Source organism: Labrus mixtus, chromosome 17 (assembly GCF_963584025.1).
Source record: "Labrus mixtus chromosome 17, fLabMix1.1, whole genome shotgun sequence".
Taxonomy (NCBI): domain Eukaryota; kingdom Metazoa; phylum Chordata; class Actinopteri; order Labriformes; family Labridae; genus Labrus; species Labrus mixtus.
In genome coordinates this window covers 7,766,599-7,787,420 of record NC_083628.1, presented here as the reverse complement: position 1 = coordinate 7,787,420, position 20,822 = coordinate 7,766,599, and the positions used below count along the sequence as shown (strand labels likewise).

General features: G+C 41.3%; 2 protein-coding genes across 3 annotated transcripts in view; one reads left to right on the top strand and one right to left on the bottom strand.

Annotated features, from left to right (window-relative positions):
* The window catches only part of mtrex (Mtr4 exosome RNA helicase), a 20,641-nt gene extending 14,648 nt beyond the window's left edge, over positions 1-5,993 (top strand). The window contains exons 22-27 of the mRNA XM_061060771.1: positions 1,225-1,388; positions 1,810-1,915; positions 3,121-3,177; positions 3,280-3,442; positions 4,819-4,923; positions 5,396-5,993. Of these exons, the coding sequence (XP_060916754.1) occupies positions 1,225-1,388; positions 1,810-1,915; positions 3,121-3,177; positions 3,280-3,442; positions 4,819-4,923; positions 5,396-5,448 (648 nt within the window). The 3' untranslated portion in view covers positions 5,449-5,993. The remainder of the gene's footprint in view (positions 1-1,224; positions 1,389-1,809; positions 1,916-3,120; positions 3,178-3,279; positions 3,443-4,818; positions 4,924-5,395) is intronic.
* Positions 5,697-20,822, bottom strand: plpp1a (phospholipid phosphatase 1a). 2 transcript variants are annotated; one of them, XM_061060779.1, is made up of 6 exons: positions 20,327-20,822; positions 15,471-15,622; positions 13,538-13,818; positions 10,025-10,082; positions 8,408-8,584; positions 5,697-7,034 (listed from the first exon to the last, which is right to left on the bottom strand). In XM_061060779.1, the coding sequence occupies exons 1-6, from the start codon at positions 20,382-20,384 to the stop codon at positions 6,915-6,917; spliced, it is 846 nt and encodes a 281-aa protein (XP_060916762.1). In that variant the 5' UTR covers positions 20,385-20,822; the 3' UTR covers positions 5,697-6,914. The 2 variants fall into 2 exon arrangements, with proteins under 2 accessions (XP_060916762.1, XP_060916761.1); XM_061060778.1 differs by lacking the exon at positions 15,471-15,622 and adding an exon at positions 17,120-17,274 and having other exon boundaries at positions 20,327-20,820.

The following is a 20,822-nucleotide window of genomic DNA, read 5'->3' as shown; positions in this document are numbered from 1 at the left end:
ATGGTTTTAAAAGAAACATTTCTAATACCCATTTCCATCCAAAAAGTGGGCTGCATTCTATACTTATAACATGCCAGATTGTAAACTCAATATGGAGGAACAGCTGCTCCTAGGAGAGCTACACCGATGCACAGAAACCGCACGTTGTGGACTTCACTGAACACAATCACGCAGGAAGACGGTCTCCAAAGAGACCATGTCTTATAAACTGGTGTGACTTATTTTCAGGAGTTTACTGTACCTTTTTTTTAGAGAAACAATCATCGACATTGTACCTTTGTTTATACCGTGGAGAAAAGGAGCTTTCAACCGCACGAGCATCACAGGAACCCTGCATCGCAAATGTCTCGTCCATATTTGTTTTGTAGACAGTTATTTGTAAACAAAAAAAAAAACAAGAAGAAAGAAATGACTATTCAAATCCAAACCAGACCACGTTTGACTATTTGCATAAACATTTACATCCCTCCGTGCTCTCGTGTGTGTTGTGAAATGAAAGGGTGACTTTAGGATGACCTCATGGGTCATTAGCAGAAGAAGAGATTAACCATCTTCCATTGTAATCCTGTTGAAGTCCCCTGCAGCTAATCCTTGTTCCCAGTCTTCTATCTGACCTCCAGTTTAACCTTTTTAAAGCACTGATAGCACACCTTCAGGATTTTATTTTGCACGTCTCAAATCATATCTTAGAGAAACGTTCTCATGGCTGATGAACTTAAACTTTCTTGTTGATTTGATCCTTTTCATTTGCTCTTCTGATGTTTTCTCACAGTTTGCGTGAACAAACGCCTGAACGGCTAAATCTCCAATATTTTGTTTGTGCATGTGAGAGATCCCTTCTTCCACAAGCAGAACGTTTCTGCCAGAGTCCCCGACAAAATTGGGCTGCAGTTTATCCAACATTTAAATTCAATGTTTTTTTTTTTAAAGTAATACGCCAGAGTTGTGAAATCTTTGTGTGCATGTGTTTGCTTCTTCGGCTCCGCGGTGTGTTGTAATGATGAGGGGTGAAGGTTAAAGTGAAGAATGGAAATCACTGAGGACGGATAAGCAGGCAGAAGAACATTTGTTGCCAGATAACAAAGTATTTCAGATAATAATGTAGTTAAAAGTTATCTGCTGCTCGATGATTCAAAGGTATTTTCCAGAAAACCCTGAAAGAACTGAATTACGTCTTGGTAAAACAATGGATGTGTGTGTGTGTGCGTGTGTGTGTGTGTTTAGATCGCAGCAGATGTTCGAACAGCCAAGCGGGAGCTGAAGAAGGCTCGGACAGTCTTGCAGATGGACAAGCTGAAATGCAGGAAGAGAGTCCTGCGACGCCTCGGCTTCGCCAGTCCCTCTGATGTCATCGAGGTGAAAGGACGGGTCGCCTGTGAAATTAGCAGGTGAGGCAGGACGCTGTGTGCACGCTACGCACAGTTTGTACGGCGGGATTATTAATGTCAACTACCTCCAAAAACAGTGACCAAGGCGAGACTTGCACCCAGACTCGCTGCGAATGTCACGACCTGGAGCCCTTTCTGCTCGATTGTCTTTGTTTATTTGAACAAATAACAAATAACCACCATAAACGCACCACCACTCTGGATCTTATTTACCTATTATATGAAGTTTATGGGAAGGAAATATGGGTCCACGTCGGTCTGAAAATGACGAGTTGTTAGCTCTGCTTTTTCCTTGTTAATTTACCCATGGTGCATTGCTGCATGTTTTTATAGTTTTGAAAAGGACCGATGAAGAAACGTGTCATACATCTTTATGATAGAACTGGCCTGATGCCCTCTGATTCTGTGTGACTGTTCTCAGTGGTGACGAGCTCCTTCTGACCGAGATGATTTTCAACGGCCTGTTCAACGATCTGACGGTGGAACAAGCCACCGCCCTGCTGTCCTGCTTCGTCTTCCAGGAGAACGTACGAGCACACGCACACACAAACACACACAAGGCCTCTTAATTCTCCACACAAACACGCATCTAAGCCGCTTCCCCCCCTTGTGAACACTGAGATAAACAGCCGAGCGCCATTCCCACACATCTCCGCTCCAATCTCATTCTTCAGCTCTTCCCCCTGTGCCGCAAACCAAACAGAAACCTGAGGGGCGATGTGTGTTTGTTCTCGCCTAATGAAGCCTGTTCTGTCAATGAGACGAGCCAGCGTCGGGTGGTTTAAAACAACCTTTACTTTGGCTCAGCATCAGCTCAGTCCTTCCCCACGTTGTCTCCGTCTCTCTTCTGTGTCTTAACTCAAAAGCTCTGTCGGAGACGGGCATCGACAAGCGGCTGTTAGCATGTGTTGTAAAACCACTACAGGAACGTGTGTGTGTCTCGTCAGAAACAATATTTACCATTTTATTGCATTTGCTTCTTCTGATTTGGTTTAATAGAAATATGTAGATTCACTTTGTACTTCTACTTGGATAAGAAACCAAACCACATCTGTCCTTAAAGCTACAATCAGCAGCCTGCTATCTTAGCATAAAGATCAGTAGCATGGATAAAGTGCCAGCTCGTCATAGAAGGTTACTCCTCTGTACAGAGCCAGATGAGCCGTTAACCCTGTTTGTGTGTATGCAGCGTTGCTTATCTTACCATGTGTTATTATTTATGGTTCATAACGATGGTGATGCTGGATCGTTTGATTGACTCTCAGCTAATGTGACAGAATAATTCCATGTGGGAGGGTCTTGTAAATGACCTGACATTAAAACAAAATATTCATTCATTCATTCATTCATTCGTTTAGATTTATTGTTGGTAAGTAAGTAAAAATGTATCATTTGAAATCAGGCAGGTATTCATGGAGAACGGCTCACAAAAAAAGATGTTTCAGGTTATTAAAGTAAAAACAGGCGACAACTAAAAAGAAAGTAAAAGAATAAAAGTTTTGTTAACGCATGTGAGAGGGATTGAATGTTTGGATGTCAGCTGATCGCTCTGTGAATGATTTGTGAGTTGAGTTTGAGTTAAAATTGTCTTCACAGAGAAGTCAGGAGGACTTTGTGCTGGAGGAGAGGAGCTCTGTTCTTTAAACAGAACCCCCCCCCCCCCCCCCCCCCCCGAGTAGGAAAATGTTTGTAGTTTTTCACCACAACACTGACAACATCATTTCCTCTCCAGGCCAGTGAGATGCCCAAACTGACCGAACAACTCGCCGCTCCCCTGAGACAGATGCAGGTGAGTCGACGTAAAAACAAAGTGGAGTTTGTTTCTGAATCTTTAATGGTTTGAATCTGGAGGAGAAGTCAATGCGGCCGTTCCTGTTCTTGTTGCGTTCAGGAGTGCGCGAAGAGAATAGCCAAAGTTTCTGCAGACGCCAAGCTGGAGGTGGACGAGGAGACTTATCTAAAGCAGTTCAAGCCTCACCTGATGGATGTGGTGTACGCCTGGGCCAACGGAGCCACGTTCGCCCAAATCTGCAAGATGACGGACGTTTTCGAAGGTGAATATACAAATTTAAATATAAAAAACATTTTGCAAACCCTTCACCTTCAAAAGGACAATTTGACCGTATATCTTTATACATTTAGATTTCTACTCCTTTATACTACTGCAATTAGAGGTAACACTGATCCACTTTTTCTCTGACTATATCCTTACTCATTCCGATATTTCTTCAATCATATATTGTTTTTGTTGTTGTTGGTATTATGTGTAAGGCAACACAAAGCTGTAGTAAACATTTCTTATTGAAATAGCAAACAATTATAAATAAATAAACAATGAAAAATTAAAATGATTTCAAAGAAATGTCTGAACTTAATGTTGGCGTCACATACAAACAGGAAGCAGCAACAACTGTCAGGTTTTCAAAGTAAAATCTTTTAAACTGAAGAGTGGGGATTGAACTTTTGATCATGAAGAAGGAGCTGTTCCATGTCGTCATGGAGACCATTTGTGGACACTACTTACCGTTCAGTCTGTATATCTTCAAAGCCTGACCGTGCAGATCAAGAAAGATGGTTTGACACTCAAACTCATAACTAATAAACTACTTTTTGTTAAAGGTTAAACCAGTGATTGACATAGTTTTGTTTTGCAACTATTTCTAGGACACCAGAGTCACGTTCAAGGCTCTGAATGAAAAAAGTATCAAATTACTCTTTACTTCCATAAACACAATAAAAAGCAGATTTCTTTTTTTTCCTGCCCCGTGAATCATCTTCAGACGCCTGGGACGAATCTTGTCATTCTTGACCTCCTAGTTTTAAATCACTTGACTTATTTCTCGTTATTGATTTATTGTACGTGGTTTGATTAGAACCGGTCCAGAGTCCATCAGCTCTCATCACAGCCTTTATCTCCGACTCCCGCCCATGACCTCAGCGGGGAAATATGAATGATCATTGTAATAAGGAAGTAATGCAGAGTTGAGAAACTCTGAGAGGGAGTGTAAGATAAAACTTTGTGAAAAGAGCGTCATGTTGATTCTCTTGAACTAACCATTTCTTATACACTTCTGTTCATGTCCAAAGAACTTTCTGAAAGTGTCGGAAGAGTTTTATTTGTCACGGATCAAGAAAATCTGAACATATCCCTAAAACGTGTTTTCATTTGCACTGACTTAAGGTCTCACGTGGCTACAATCACACAAATAATGGATAATAAGTTAAGCACTTCACCACAGTCTACAGGTTCCACATCATCAGTACCTAATAAGACACTTTTCTATAATGAAGGTGTGTACCTGTGAGGAGTGTGTGTCTAGTTAAAGATGTCTGCTGTGGTTCTAAAGCCTGGTTTATAGCTGTAAAACATTTTAAACATAAAAGCACATCATTATAACACAGCTTGTGTTTTTTTGTTCCATGCGTGCAGGGAGCATCATCCGCTGCATGCGCCGTCTGGAGGAGGTGCTCAGACAGATGTGTTCAGCAGCCAAGGCCATCGGGAACACTGAACTGGAGAACAAGTTTGCTGAAGGTAGGAAACTTCATGATGTCGTTTGAGCTCAAATAATTTCAATAATAATTTCAATATCTTAGACTAATTATCTTAGACAAACAAAAGTGCTTCCAGCCTCTCATATGGGAATGATAGATGAGGATATGAGTAGGATTTTGGCTGAGTTTTTGGGGGTTTTTTGACACAGAGAGACATTTTTTTTTTAACATTCTCAGACTGTAAAAAAATATAAACTTGAAAAATATGCTGATTTATAACCCCCAAAAAATACAGGTCCTAACCACAAGCTGCACTGATATGTAACATGATTGGTTAGTTGATTTACAAAAGGTCATCCTAGAGAAAGGTGTTTTTTTTTTTTATATACAGCTACTGTAAAACATTCTTTAAAATCACAAACAAGTGAAACAAATCTGTTTGGTTTTCAACTTTTGATTTGAGATAATTTCTTTACTATAAATTAATTCAGTTTCCACTTCTGTCTTTGCAGGAATAACGAAGATCAAGCGAGACATTGTTTTCGCTGCCAGTCTCTACCTGTAAAGGCGTCCCAGCAACTCGATACATCGTGATGAATGTTTTATTTACATGGTTTTAGTTATGGTTAACCCCTGATTCGTCAAAAAACCCCACATCCCCGTCCTTTACTCCACCATCAGGATCGATCTTTGTATGTTGGTCAAATATGTTTGAGTTTCGAAAACATAATTTATTCATCTTCCGGGTTGAACAGTTCTTTCATCACAAACACTTCCTGTGAGTTAAATAAGGTGAATGCATCACCAGAAAAAAAATCTGGATCATTCATGCTTTTATTTCTGTAGAGTAGGGTTCATCACAGGACATCATTTAGAAATATACGGCTGAAAGTAAACAAAACAGGTCGGACTTTAATTTAAGGCTCATGACATGATGCATTTAACACTTCTGTTTCATTTGAGTTCATGAGGAAAATGGCTTTTTTTCCTTTTTCTTATTTTACACATTTGTACATATTTGTAACTTTTTTTGTTTTTTTTTTCAATAAAAGTCTGTATGGTGATTTGTTCTGACATACAGATGATATTAAAAAGCACATGTTGTGTTCACTTGATGTTTATATTAGTTCTTCCATACACAGGGAGCTGATAGCAGCAGTAGCAGTCCAGCAAAAGGCAACACAGGACTTAGACTGAGAAGAAAAGACTCTTCAACGTTCTGACCAAACATGATCAAGAGTGGAGCGTCTTTCTCGACTACGTAGAGGTTAGCTGGTTGGAGGGTAAAAAAAAAAAAAAAAAAAAAAGGCGTCAGCAGCGGTGGCCTGGAGTCAGCAGCTCAGGATGTGATTAGCTTTAGCCTCAAGCACTTTCTAGCCTTCAGAAGCTAACATTCCTCTTTTTAATTAGCCCTTTTAATTAACACTGGACCTTAAGGCAGCAAAGTTATGACACTCTCTCTCTCTAGGTGCTGGACCTAAAAACTGACCCTGAAAAAGAACCCTTGAGCAGACTGACTCCAGGTCAGGAAAAAGCACAAAGCGAGCGTACAATCACAGGTTTCCCACCCTCCCCTCCCCGCCCCGCCCCTCCTTCTCTATCAGCAGTGGTCAGACCCTTTAGTGGGTGCGTGCCGGTTAGTCTTCCCACCAGCTCAGTAGACACAAGCGTGAATAAGTTGTTGCTTCCTGTCCTCACAGAATCTCCAGCCCTTAACCCTGTGTCCATCTCTGTCTCTTAAAGCATATATACAAGTCTTTGACAGGCATCCATTCAGACGGAGAATTAATGGACGAAGCAAGTTTCCTAAAATGAAAAGTCTTAAAATCTTAACAGGACTGGGGGGGGGGGGGGGGGGGGGGGGTCTTCTTTTAGGGTGCACAGTCATCCACGAGCGTTGTTGAAGTCAGAGTTAAATATGATATAAATCCATGCGGGAGTGTCGGTATGAGCGCGTGAGCTGAAAGGCTAGAGAGCTGGGATCCTTGATGTGCGTTTTGGACAGAGCAGAGTGTGTCCTCCTTTCTCGGCTTAGTTTGGACTCTCGAAGTGGTTTCCATTTGTTGGAGTCTCCTGCAGGGTCGTGTGCGGGATGTCTGCTTCTTCACGGGGGGCTGCTCGAGGCTTGAAAAAGTCGGACACAAAGAAGATCTGCAAGATAAAGAAAGAGAAACTGTAGAAAGGCATACTGGAGACTGGTTTAGTTATGATGACATCACTTGGGGAAGCAAACAAATCTGAAGAGTGACAGTTTCTTTCAAATATGTTTTATTTTTCCCAGAGTGTCATGAAAAGAGTGATACCTCTGTCATGTCTGTCTGTTACATTTGATGCCAGGAGAGTAAGCTTAGCACACTTTAAAACAGCGAGTATGACACCATCTCATCATACAAAATTATCCAACCAGAACTTCTAATACTCCTCTAATTATCCCCTTTTCCTAAAGCGTGTATGGTGATTAGGTCCTACATGGACACCTGTCTGAAAGACAGTCATGAAGGAGAATCGGGAATTGTCTCTTTATTAGTCCTAAAACGTAGCAGGCCTCTCACATGGACGGACACAGCTAATTGTTCACCTGCTCTAAGTTCTCTCGCTAAACATTTAGTGGTTGAAGTCCTGTTTCATGTACGATATCAAAGTCTTAATCTTCTCATGTAACTCTTGGCAAGCAGGAGAAAAAAGGAAATAGTAAATGGACTTGAGCTTATACATATAGCTCTTTTCTAGTTGTCTGACTACTCAGAGCGCTGATGGCAGAGGTTTTTTTGTAGTAAGACCATCAGAAGTAACTAATCCCATTCATACGACGCAGACAAGGCAGCGGGAGCAATTCTGGGTTAAGTGTCTTGCCCGAGGACACATCGGACATGTTGCTGCAGGAGCTGGGGATCGAACCCTCGACCTTCCTGTTGAGAGACGACTACAACTGAGCCACATCCCTTTTCCAGGTCAGAATTAAACCAATAACTTGATTTCATAGACCTCATTCAAATCCTCTCTTTTTTTTAATTTAACTCTCATAATGTTATTTAATAATGTAACAATATTGTGTGATGCTCTATCATTAGCATTCTTTTGATTTACCAAACAACAGGATTGTCTTTTTAAAAACTGATTTTAATAAAGTTGTTGTGCCTTCTCTCAGTACCAAGAGCTTTGTGATTCAACATCTTTACAGAGAGCAAAAAGAGAGAGGGGGGTTGCGCATGGTTATTTCTAAAAAAGGCAGTATGTTTTTGTTTCTTGGTTACAGCTATTGGTTGTTCTTCTACTCTTTCCCATGAGAAGTATCACGATTGGCTGTTATGGGAAAGGAGTTGCAGTTTTCAAAATATTCCCCCGAAAAAGAAAAAGAGAGATAAAAATCCAGGAGACACATTTTCTAAGGTGAACGCAAAGCAAAATAAATCCTTGCTTGTTGTAAATTCACCATTAAAAGCGAGAATTGCTGATTAGGCTGATTCCAAAATGTCAATCTATTATTTGAAGTGAAAAGTAACATTTTAAAAACCACCGCTCACCACCAGGAGCGCCATGAGGGCACCCTGCAGGAGTCCAACCAGCACGTCGCTCCAGTGATGTTTATAATCGGACACCCTCGACAAACCAGTGTAGACGGTGGCAGCGATCAGGAAAAACTGGATTGTGGGTCTGAGCAGCCTCGCCCAATCGGCCTGGAGTCGAGCCTGCAGGTAGAGCTGAGCCGGGGACAGGGCATGTTTTTAAAATGCAAGTTGAAAGTCAGACTAAAATGTAAATGTGTCACAGAGGCAGTCACAACACGGAAGAGGGGATGTTACAGTAGGTTTGCTTGTGAATGATCACAGAGTGTCAGTAAAATGAGCTGCAGAGATCTGAAGATGACTCAGTGTATTTTCCATTTCCAGCAAAACCAGAAACAAATCTATCCTGTAGGAAAATGTTCAAGACAAAACAAACATCAGCTTTTTTTTATGGCTTAAGTTACGAGCTCTACAATTTACTTTATCCGTTCACTTTGTGAGAGTGATCTCGATTTTACTGAAAGAAGTCATCAGTACAGTAAGGACTGTTTATTCTCTCTCTACTTGAGTATCACACCACTTCTCCAGCAGGGTGACGTACCATTCAAACATCTTCGGTCAGCTGAACTTTACCGTGTGTCGTAAACCAGCATAGTGTTTGTATTATATAAACAGGGTGTGTCGGTGCTTTCTAAAAGTTAAGGACAAACAAGCTCTCCCGCTTTGTGGACATCCATGCTTCTTAAATGCTTTCTTTAATGGCAGTGTTTCTAGGCAAGTGTTTTAATGTGTGCAGCTGTTTCTTTTCCTCCATGTGGAGGAAGAGCGAGAGCTTTATGTTGGTGCCAGGATGTTTGTCCCCGGGTCTATTTATATCAGCTGGTATTATTAAGTGTATCAAGGCCGGGCTCTGATCAAACAGAGGGGACCCGATGTTCCTGCGTTCTCTACACAGAACAGTGATACGGATAATAACCATGTAATAAAAGTTGATTAAGAAATATAGAAAAAAATATTTTGTTACAGTTAGACGGGAAGGTCAATATTTCTCACATAGCTTAGCTTAGCATACATTCTTCAAAAATCTAACCGGACCATGTTCAAAGCAAAACTCTCTTTAAGCCATGCGCTTTCTTTTCGCACTTTGGGTTTTGTACAAACTTCAGCAAGTGAGATACCAAATGTTTATCGTTGACATTTTCAAAACGCTTTCTTTCCGTGTGTTTGTTTGCCCTCAAACAGAACCAGGATAATTAGCTCCCCCTTTATGCTAAGCTAACATGCAAATGCGCGCACTATTTTAATCAAAGTGGTGGACTTTTTCCCCAGAGTATCTAAGAAGACTCTTCCTAATTTTCATATCTCGTATCTGTTTATTGAGAAAGGCAGCCAGAGCCAGATAGGGCTAGCTGTCTCCCCTATTACCTCTCTTAATGCTAAGCTAACATGCTAACATTTTAAGGTTAGTTTCCTTTTTTGCAGCTTGTTGATGTGTGTGTATGTCTGTGAAATAAAAGCACTTTTAAATAACTTTCAAATTCTTCTAGAACTTGAACGAATGTCCAACATGTTGTCTTTGTGATCTCGTTTTTCACTTTGGTACTATTAAAACACTGATTGATATAAAGTACTTACAGCTAGAAACAGCATGCAGTACATGGAGAAAGACGAGTGTCCGGAGTAGAAGGAAAGCCTGCAACAGAAAAACAAAGCATGGCTCAACACTTTACTAGGAGTTAAGCAAACAAACAAACTTATCAGATGTCATCTCGTCCTTCGTGTTTCCACAACTTTATTTATAGTGGAGTTGATGATGGAACAGCAAGAAAAAGTCCCCACCCCCTGCCATGGTTACTTCCTGTTTATAATAACAGAGCTGTGTTTAATACTGTTGTCTGTCCCACGTCAACAACAGTAACCATGAACACACACACACACACACACATTCAAAACGGCACTGACCCACATTCAAATCACTGCTCAAGACTCACCGGGACAACAATGTTGGTATTTAAGTTGGTCCATCTAAAATATCTACTTTTACTATAACAACTTTTTCTTTTTGATTACATTTCTTGAAGAGCTTTTTTGCCCCGGTGGGGATGAAACGTGATAACTTGTGGTGTTTATTTGACATGTTTTGCTGATTTTAGCCAATTCACTTAAATGTCGAACTTGGTCCTTATGTTTAGGGAGGTGTTCACACATCCAGCTCTCTCACGGAGGAGGTGCATAGGACGGCAAACTGTGAACACTGAAAAGAAAAAAATCCTGCACACCACTCCTGCTAAGCATCACCAACTCATTAGGGGAAAAAATCACAACGTTTCGGTACCCTCTGAACTTTGGTCAAGCGTGTTCTCGTGTCCTTTTGCCTGCTAAGCATAAACATGTAAGCTTTGCTTTTGTGAACACGTTAGCATGCTGGTGTACTACTAACCTACGGCTCCCTCAGCTTCAGAGAAGTTTTCAGCTCCATTTGGACAAATATACAGTCCACATTTGGAACTATTTTTTTTTTTTTTTTATAGTTTCAGTCATTCAAGTTCAATATAATGAATGACTTCAGCACCTACAGTTTGAACAAAATGAACTGGAGTACAATTACAGCGCTGACTTCTCCATCCTCTGTTGGATCACATGAATAATTGACTGTGGTCAAAGTCAGACCCTGTGAGGGCTTCAATCATTCTACTTACGTCCATCAAATGGAGGGACATTTTATTTGAGCCTTACGGAGTTGACACACCACACAAGGGCAGTCATTTATTAAATGCTAACATGCTTTCTCTGACAGCAGGCCTCCTCTCTCACAGGGGGGGAGTTCACTAAGTCATGGAGGAATCATCTTACGGAAAGACGATCCTCTTCAGGCCACCTCCATGTGCCCTTTCCTCTCCGTCTGAGCGCATCAGCTCGGTCACTGACAACTCGGGCTGCAGTGGAAAAACACTAAGTCCTGATATCAATCTTAAAAGCCTCTATGAGGAAAAGAATTGACAAATTATTTAATGGAACCTCATTTGTAAAGTATCTTATTTCTACTTTCATATTTTCCCCTTCGTGTTCAGTCGCTGTCTATGATTGTGAAAATATATATTAAAACATAAATTATTTAAAAAGAACAGAAATAAATCCTCCTGTCCAGAAACTTAAACAGAATAAAATCAACAATATCATTATATGTTCATGAAAAGAGCAATATATATATTAAAAAAGGAGTGTGTAAAAGTATAGTATGAATAAAATGTAATGAACATATCTAACTCCTTTTGCCTGCTGATAAAGATCTGCCTCTTAGTTCTGCTTCAGGACGCAGAGCACTAAGTTTCAGGAAATATCAAAAATCCTGCACCACACCCTGGTAGATTATCAGTAGATACACCAGAGGATGGAGAGGGGGGGGGGGTCGAGGGGGGGGGGGGGGGTCACATTCTCACCCAGCTTTTAGACTCAAATGCCAAGGCTCTAACCTCGAAGAATGACAACCTATTTCAGATTTTATCAACCGAATAGAGTTGATAAGAAGCTCCTTATGGCCCACAAAGAAACGTTTCCCAGCAGTGATCAAATCTGCTCAGCTGATGTCACTATTTCGGCCCCTAGCGTCTATAACGACTGCTTCTCAACCAGAGTGAGAAGAGGATATCCTTCTCCTCCCACTATACTTCCCTCTGCTCGGAGCCGATAACGCGCACAGACCTTAATCAAAACAAGCTTTACATTCCTGCAATATTACTCGAGCTCTGCTGTCGTGTGCTGCACATGCACCCTGCTGAAAACGCAGACAGCTCTACGCGATCCTCGCGCAGACACTTAGTACAAAGCGTAGACGTTGCACATCACTTGGCATGGCCTTGTGTTTTAACAGCGTCATGAATGAAAAACTCATTCAGAAATTCTCTCATGACACATTTAGCCTTTGCACTCGCACAGTGAGGATGTTACTAAACAAATGGCAGCACAGAAGTCAAAGACTTTGTCTGTCTCACTTTGTTAATACTACTAATGTTAATGTGTTGGATGATAAAACCAGAACCTGGAGAGGCACATTTTTAATTGTGGAGCCACTTTTAGCACCAAACAGCTGTAATCATTATTCATCATGGGCAGCATCTTATCGCTTTTTAAGTCTTTGATCAATCCGTTGTTTGTATTTTTAAATCAATTGTGATCTGTTTTGTCTACAAGATCTCAGAAATGGCATCACAACAAAGATTTCAATCTTTACCAAGAAAAAGACTGGATAACAGTGATTTGCTGCGCTGGTCATGTCGCTGACTTGAAGTGGTCGTGGATTAAACTTTAACCTTTCTTCATTATTCAGCATTCATTTCATTCTGTCATGCTGACTAGACTCTTCTCCTCTGTCGCCCCCCGGTGGTGGAATGAACTTCCAAACTCCATGTGATCTGCAGAGTCCCTCTGCACCTTTAAGAAAAAGCTAAAGACCCAGCTCTTTCATGAATACCTACTAACTTAATGATGATGGTCTCCATATTATTGATGATGATGATGGTAATGACGATGGTTTTTGTTTGATAACGACGACTTATAAGATGGTTTCTATACTGATTAGAGCTCTCAAGAACTGCCCTCAATGTTGTGCTTTGCCTCTGGTCACTTCCTGTCAGCACCTGTGTGTCCAATCAGACTCAAAGCTGATCGTTTGCTCTTACTGACATTGTTCCCTTTTTTCTAGATCCTTGCTTGTGTTGTTCTTACTCTCTGATGTACGTCGCTTTGGATAAAAGCGTCTGCTAAGTGAATCGTATCGCTTTTTAAGTCTTTGATCAATCCGTTGTTTGTATTTTTAAATCAATTGTGATCTGTTTTGTCTACAAGATCTCAGAAAGAAGTAAAAAAAAAAAACAACCTCTATCTAGCATCCAAAAGTGATCAATATTTAAAGTTTCTACTCCACACTCAGTCCAAATTATAACAAAATTAACTTACGAATTATCTCTCACAACAAAAACATATTTTGGAATCTGGAGCAGGCAAGATTTTTCCTTTTTTTCTTGAGAATCTTTTTTGAAGTATTGCATTTTTACTTCCTTTCCATCCATTTACATGAAGCTCTTCATTCATCTATCAATGTCTGAATACTAACTGAGAAAACGCTTCTTGAGCTGCAGCCACACCCACCTGCCCTCGCTGACCATGGTTGCGTCTCCTGTGCAGGTGAAGTCTTCGATGTAAGCGCCCGACGAACAGTTGATCTTGGTCCAATCAGGTTTGCACACGTCCAGGAAGTGCGGCCTGAGCCGGCCAATCGAATACTTCGCTATGTCTGTCAGGGACTGGCTCATTGCCGCCCCAAACAGGAAGGTACCGACGGCTTTGTAAACAGAGGACAAATAACTGCCGAAAGAAGACTTGGATTTGATGCGCTTCAGATAAACTAAAAGGCACTCGCCAATGATCATCTGTAAGGAGGAGGACAGGACAGAGAGTTAGAGGTTTGTATGAGAATACCACACTCCATTTCTACACAACATTTCTTCAAATTCTGCTTTTAACATCATTAAGCCTCATTCACCAATTTCACTCAAAGACTTTCAGGGATGAACACAACAACATCTGCTTTCTTGTAAAGACTTAGAAGGGAAAATCGATACCACTCTCATTTTGTGTGCTCAATAACAACTGCTAAGAACAGCTAGTTAGCCTAGCTTAGCATAAAGACTGAAACATGGGGGGGGGGGGGGAAACAGCTCGGCTGGCTTGCCTGTTAGCCAGGCTAACACATTCAGCCTACCAGCACCACGCCAGTGATGGTACTTAACAAACAAACAGCAAATAATGTCTTACTTCCTTCAGAGCTTACTGCTTAGATTCAGATATGAGGTTAGAGGGAATTTTCTGCCGGACTGTTCCAAGCTAGCTGTTTTTTGTCTACATCTTCTGGCTTTTTGAGAGTAGTATTGATCTTCTAATCTAATGCTCACAAGTAAATAAAAGACTTATTTACCAAACCGACCGACTTAAAAAGTACTCTCCTAAAAACCCTCCAGAAGCAGAACATGATGTTTGACGTATCATAGGCACAGGATGATGTCCACTTAAAATAATAAAGACTTACAATATGGTTTGAAGTAGTTCAACTAGTAAAGCTTTCTAGGCGTACACGTCCGCGTTCACACTAATTGTGATCGGTCAGAAATATGACTCGATCGTTCCTCTTGTTGTGGTATAGATGAATCAGTCAGCGCTTGCTACGACTCTGTTATCTTTGACATCTTTCAAAAGGGGAGATAATAATTATTTTTAAGGGTGACTGTTTCTTTAAGAGCTGCTTTTTGCTCCAACTCAACCTGCAGTTTAAAAACTTTTTCTCCAGAAGATGTTCTCACTGTTTTAGAAATACTGGATCAGGGTGTCACGACTCAGGTTACCAGAATTTTTTAAACACGGACGTCGATAATGGCAGAAATCAACAGCGTCAATACCTGTTTTCGATACCACGGCAACAAAAATAGAAGTCCTATGAATCAGCTCATGGGTAATTTGTAGTTTATAATTACCAGAAACATTTCAGGCAATCTCCTGCGCGCTGTCTAAATTGTGTTAAAATGTTGAATTGTTTTACAAGTATCGTCACTTTGGACAAAAGCGTCTGCTGAGTGAATTGTAGATTTGGACACCCCTACGCTGAATAGACAGACCCGCTTTAAGTGCGATCACTGATTTCAAATCCATTCAGCATCAACTGATGGGGTTCACCGCTGAGCTGCATGAGGAGAGCTTCACATCTGCTGTATCACTAATGTCTCTCTTCCGCAGCAGCTGGAGACGAAACTAGGGCAGGCAGATTTCAAAATAAAAGTCTACCTCAAGTCACCTTTCTGCATTGTATAACAAAAACTTGATCAACATTTTTCAACGACGTGCTGTTGACAAACTGACTGAGAGCTAGCTTCTCTCAAAGGCTTCAGCAAGCAGTTAAAGACACATCATTATTACAGACAAAGGTATCAAACATGGATTAAGAGAAAAGTGGTTTATGGTTAACACTTATTAAGGAAGTTGATAAGTCAGAAAAAAAACCATTAGCAGCAAACAAAGCAGGTGCACTTACAGTGAGTATCGTGACTGGAATCATAACACCTCCTAACAACTGATGGGAAATGGTATCTTCTTTATACGGGTACTTGATAGAATCATCATTACAGAAAAAGCCTCGGCGGTAAGGACTGTGCTGCACAGTGAGAATTATAAAGGGGAGTCCAACTGGTCAGAGAAGCAGTGAGAGGAGAAAAAAAAGGACAAAAATACAGGTTACAAGATCATGTCTACCCATGATGCAACACTGTTGCAGGAGACAGGAGGCAGCGGCCATGTTGCATCCTCTGAAGGCAACGACAGCGGCGACCTTCACCAACTTTCAGGACAAACGGTGTGCAAATGTTAATGGTTAGAAGACAGTTAATGCTAATGAAGAGTGGGTGTTAATGGGAAGAAGAAGAAAAAAAAAACGTTCAACTTCTGGCGTGACACATGCAGCACGGACGGTGTTTCTAGAGTGGCTTCAGTTGCTTTGGTTGAATTTCTCACAGGCAAACCCACAGCAAGCTGAAGCTGTCAACAGTGGTCTCACACATACGTGACTTGTCGCTCAAAATGACTCCAGCTCTAAAGTCGCCCTTATCCTTTCTTTGGCAGCGGTCAAACGATCAAGAGAGTTGATAAAAAAAATTAAACTAAGTTTGTGATGCATGAAAGATAAAAGACAGAGCTGACAGAGATAATCCAGCGATACCACCAAGCAAAAAAAAAATAAAGACTTAGGACACATAAGCAAACACAGACACCGGCAGCAGCACTTTCTGGCCTCTTTCAAACTCCCCCCCCCCCCCCCCCCCAAAAAAAATCGCTCTGATCCAAGAGAGCACTCCAGCTATTTTAAGGAACAGATGGACGCAGCATGCAGCCTGCACGTGTGCCGCATTAATGAACAACAGAGGAAAAAATGTTAAACTGGTGAGAATATTATTATAACGTCATTTTAAGTGGACATCTTCCTCGGGCCTTTAATGAAGCCGTTCGATCTGTTAGACCTGATGTTGGTGAACAAAAGCCTCCCTACTGAGCTCATCTGGTTTCAGCAGCACGCAGATGTGCTATAGAACAGTGGTTCTCAACTGGTGGGTCGGGACCCAAAAGTGGGTCGCGATGGTGACCCTGTGTGTCAAAAAGTCTATAAAGAGCTTTTTTTTTTTTTTTTAATAAGATTGTTTCGTACAGTTTCTTGATGACAATTTGTCATCATATAAAATCTGATTGAGTGAAAAGGATCAGATATTTGGGTGGCAATTTTCATGAAGGAGTTGCTGGTAGGTCCTGAGGCTCGATCAGTTGAGAAGCACTTCTATAGAACATCTAGTGAATCATTTAAATAACTTTAGTATGACCAAACCGGAATACTTCATTACGCTCGAACTGGAAATGAATCTCTTTTGTTCTTCTGTTCCTCTTTCCTTACACCTGACATTTTTTGGCTCGTCATTGCAAATTAAAAACAAGTGTAGCTAATAATAATGATAATAGCTGCTTTCCAATGAGGTGTGCCAGTTGATCAACATAGTATATCAAGGCTGAGGCCGGGGCACACCTTGGAATGCATTCAAGTTATTATTACCTACACCTGCAGCTGTGGACAAGTCACAAACTTGCCATGGAGAGCTCATGTTAATGTTGCCGGAGCTTCCTGGTTGGATTCCTACTTACGCAGCTAATGGGCAGGGTGAAGCCCACAGTGTAGAGCACTGTGGAGGTGACTGTGCTGGAGTGGAAAGGGTACTTGATGCTTTCGTCGTTACAGAAAAAGCCCCTCTGATAAGGGCGGATCTTACCCAGGTTAAAGGCCGCCAGAGGCAGACCTCCTGTGGACGGAGAGATCAGGAGGAAAAGGGTCAAAAGATTCAAAAGAAAATTAATGGCAGAGAGAGAGAGAGAGAGGGTGTCGAAAGAAAGTGCTAAGGTCTTGAAATCTGTCATCTTTCAGTTCGAATAAAATGAAAACCTGTGGATACAAATGTGCCAAATCTAATCTCTGTGACAGAAAAAAAGACCCCAACCTGCCTGGATGTTTAAGGAGAAGTCTGGCTTTATTTTATACTTTTCAAACTTACGATTTCCATTTTCCCCAATAAAAAGACCAAAAGCAACAGTGTACTTATCCAAAACACTCAGCCCCATCATTTGTTCCTGCTGAACATTCTCTGTATTTATAGAGATTAATTTCAAGATATCATCTCCAACAGGGGCATAATAAGGTTTTGTTTGGCTCTATTTTTCAGTAGTGCACGTTGTGCTGTAGTGAGTTTTATAATCAGGTTTTTGTCCAACTATAGAAGTCAACAGTAAAAACAAATCAACTTCATAGACAAGTCTTTTAGTTTTTACAGGATGAATTCACTTAATTGTGTTTTCCCCCCCTGGCAGTTGTTCACTTATAAAATGGGAAAATAACAGCCCTGTTTTTTTTGTCTCGAGTCCCCCCCCCCCCCCCCGTCTTGTAGACTAAGCACGCTTCATGATCACATAAAGACACGCATGTGTTGTTTTACGACTTTATGTACAAGAGGTAACCGTGCTCAGGCCCGGTTAGTCCTGGAGCAGTGTGAGTGCAGGCCAGCAGGGGAATGGGGGGGGGGGGGACAATCGGGCTTAAGCACGATACGAGACAACTTTGCTAGTGTGAGTGCGCCCTAAAGGTCCAGGGACTTTTGACAACAGGGCATGCAGCCCCTGCAGTGCTGAATGGCTCTGATTGGATCACCCATTGTGTTTTAAAAAGACTGAAGCTGAAAGCCCATTGTTTTTCTCCCACCTTTTATTTTTTTAAGTCTGGCTGTTGGTGAAATGGGGGGAGTGAGGGGAGTGAGGTTTCCAGTTTAATTCTTCAACACTTGGAAGCCAATGGAACACAGTCAATTTTGGTCTTTACTTTATCCACTTACTGTAAGAAAAATATAAATGAAAGCCAGCCATATCCTTAGACATGAGCTTCAGAAAATGTGCATTACCAAGCCCAACATTATACACAACATGAAGTGAGTGGAAACATTAATGTTATTTTTTGCCATTTTTCCGCAGGAGGATATCTGAGGCTTTGTTGCCACCAGCCCTGACTCACAGTCACATCGGTGTGAGCGGTGCTGTGGACGTAGGCGCTCCCTACAGATACACTGCCATATAGATTAGAGATCATGTTAATGCTTTTTGACAGTTCAAAGTCTGAACGTAGTGCCGCTGTCGCTTCCTGTTGTTTTAGCCCTCTTCCATTCAAGCAGAAAGATAGGGTGTGTTATTGAGCTGTAATGCACATTTTAAAAACTATGACATCACATGAAGCGCTGCCTTGAGCCTTCACACACAGTTTCTTTTAGATGGACTTTTTGATTCTGCCTAGTGGTCATGTTCTGTGTGCCGTATCTGCAGCTGTTGCTACCATCAGCTGTACCATCCTGCGTTGACTGACATCAACAGCTGGAAATGCCAGAAACTCTGGACACAAACACACACACACAGGCCAACAGGCAGGACGCCCTAAGTCACTTTACAACCTCAGCAAGCAGTCTTGTTACACTTTAACTTATTCTCATCTCTAAAACTGTGTCACTAAGAAACACAGAACACACCGACAGAAGAATGTGGACATTAACATACATTCATGTTTGTTCTTTTCCATTTACATTCCATCTTTTCTCAACACTAGAAGCCTCTACTTATATCAAACTAAAGACGCCGGGATGAATAGCCGTTCTTTCTGCACTTTATAATGACCCTGTAATTCCTCGCAATTATCAGGCTGAACCTAATTTCATGTATGTGCACGTCGGGTCATATGCAGCCGTGCACCACTGTTTAAAATAACCTCAGACAGGATGCCTGGTTATAATCTAATAGTCTGTTTCATTAGCACAATAATCAAGTTTGCTTTGCATCAGCCATCTGACCTGCAGTCATGCTGCCTCTTACAGTGGACTCCTGTAGGGCACTTTACAAGTTATACAACACATTGTTACTCCTGGCAGAGTACAACTATACGTTAAAAACATGTCTTGAGGCCATCCTTAACATCAACATGTGGTAATCTAATGGAAATGTGTGTAGACTGCAGATGCAGTGAGTCATCACTGAAGCATCGATCGTTCATAATCGGATTTCAAAAGCACTGAAGTCACAGTCTTTGTCTCTGCGAAACCAAAACCTTACATAGAGCACTGCAACGGAACAAATATTCAACTATAAAGACGTCAAGAAAAAAATGAACCAACACTTTGGTCTCACATCAGATTCAGACCTGACATGACACAATTTCCTGTTTTGTAATCATTTTGGTTACAAAGCTTTAAGGATAAAACCAGTCTCTCATGAAAACGTTTCAGTTGTTTTATAAAACTCATGCCAGGTTTAAATAAGATGCACGTGTTAAACTAAAACTGAATGAAAAAACAGTCATGTTATGTAGGACATTTTCAACTATGTAATGATGGTACAATGGGTCAACAATGGGATTAAATTCAGTAGAAACAATCACTTGTTATAAGGCATGCTGTGCATTATTATATAATATTGCACCAACTGGATGACTTGAAGAAAAGCTGTAGTAGCCTCATAATTAACAATGGAAACAAGAGACATCATCTTCAGCTGTAATAAAGAAGGAAATAACTACAGCAAAACTTAAAACAGATATCCTAAATGAGACTTGGTATATTGTTTGATTTAGTGTTAGCACCAAAATCCAAAAACCAAAAAGTGTGTTAAAAATAGTGAACATTCACCACTCCCTTCACGTGATGGTAAGCTGTTAAATATCCGAACAGCAGGATTATATCAAGTCACAAATCGGCTTATTACAATACAAATAGCGCTAACAAACAGCTCACAGCAGTCAGTGGAAAAAGACGGTAATCAAATACATACCTAGAACCAGGCAGACTACGTCTAGCAGCACAAAGGGGATTCCTCTAGCCTCGAACATGTTTGCTCTCGCCCGTCTCCGTGTCGAGTCCCAGGCTTGTGATACCGTGTCCTCCCACTCCTGTAATAAACACCGGGGGGGTGGGGGATGCTCCTCCTTGGGACGTCGCTGCTGCTGCTGCTCTTGCTGTTGTTGTTATTGTTGTTGTTGCGGTTTTGTCCGATAGAGTGCGATCAGGACTGCAACAGCAAACCATGCACAAACTCACTAAAACGTCGACGCCCTCGTAAGGAACACACAAGACCGCCCAGTGCCACCGGAAAGAAGATATATCGTATCATGGGAAGATACAATGCGAGGTCTCGTCGGTGTACTTGCTGGCGGGCGGTGGGCTGCGGCAGAGTCGGTGGCCCCACTTGTCTGTCATTGTGCTTCTTTCTTAGTGCTCGTAAGTTAAAAACAAATGTTTACTCTTAGCAGACAGCCGACCTTTTCAAT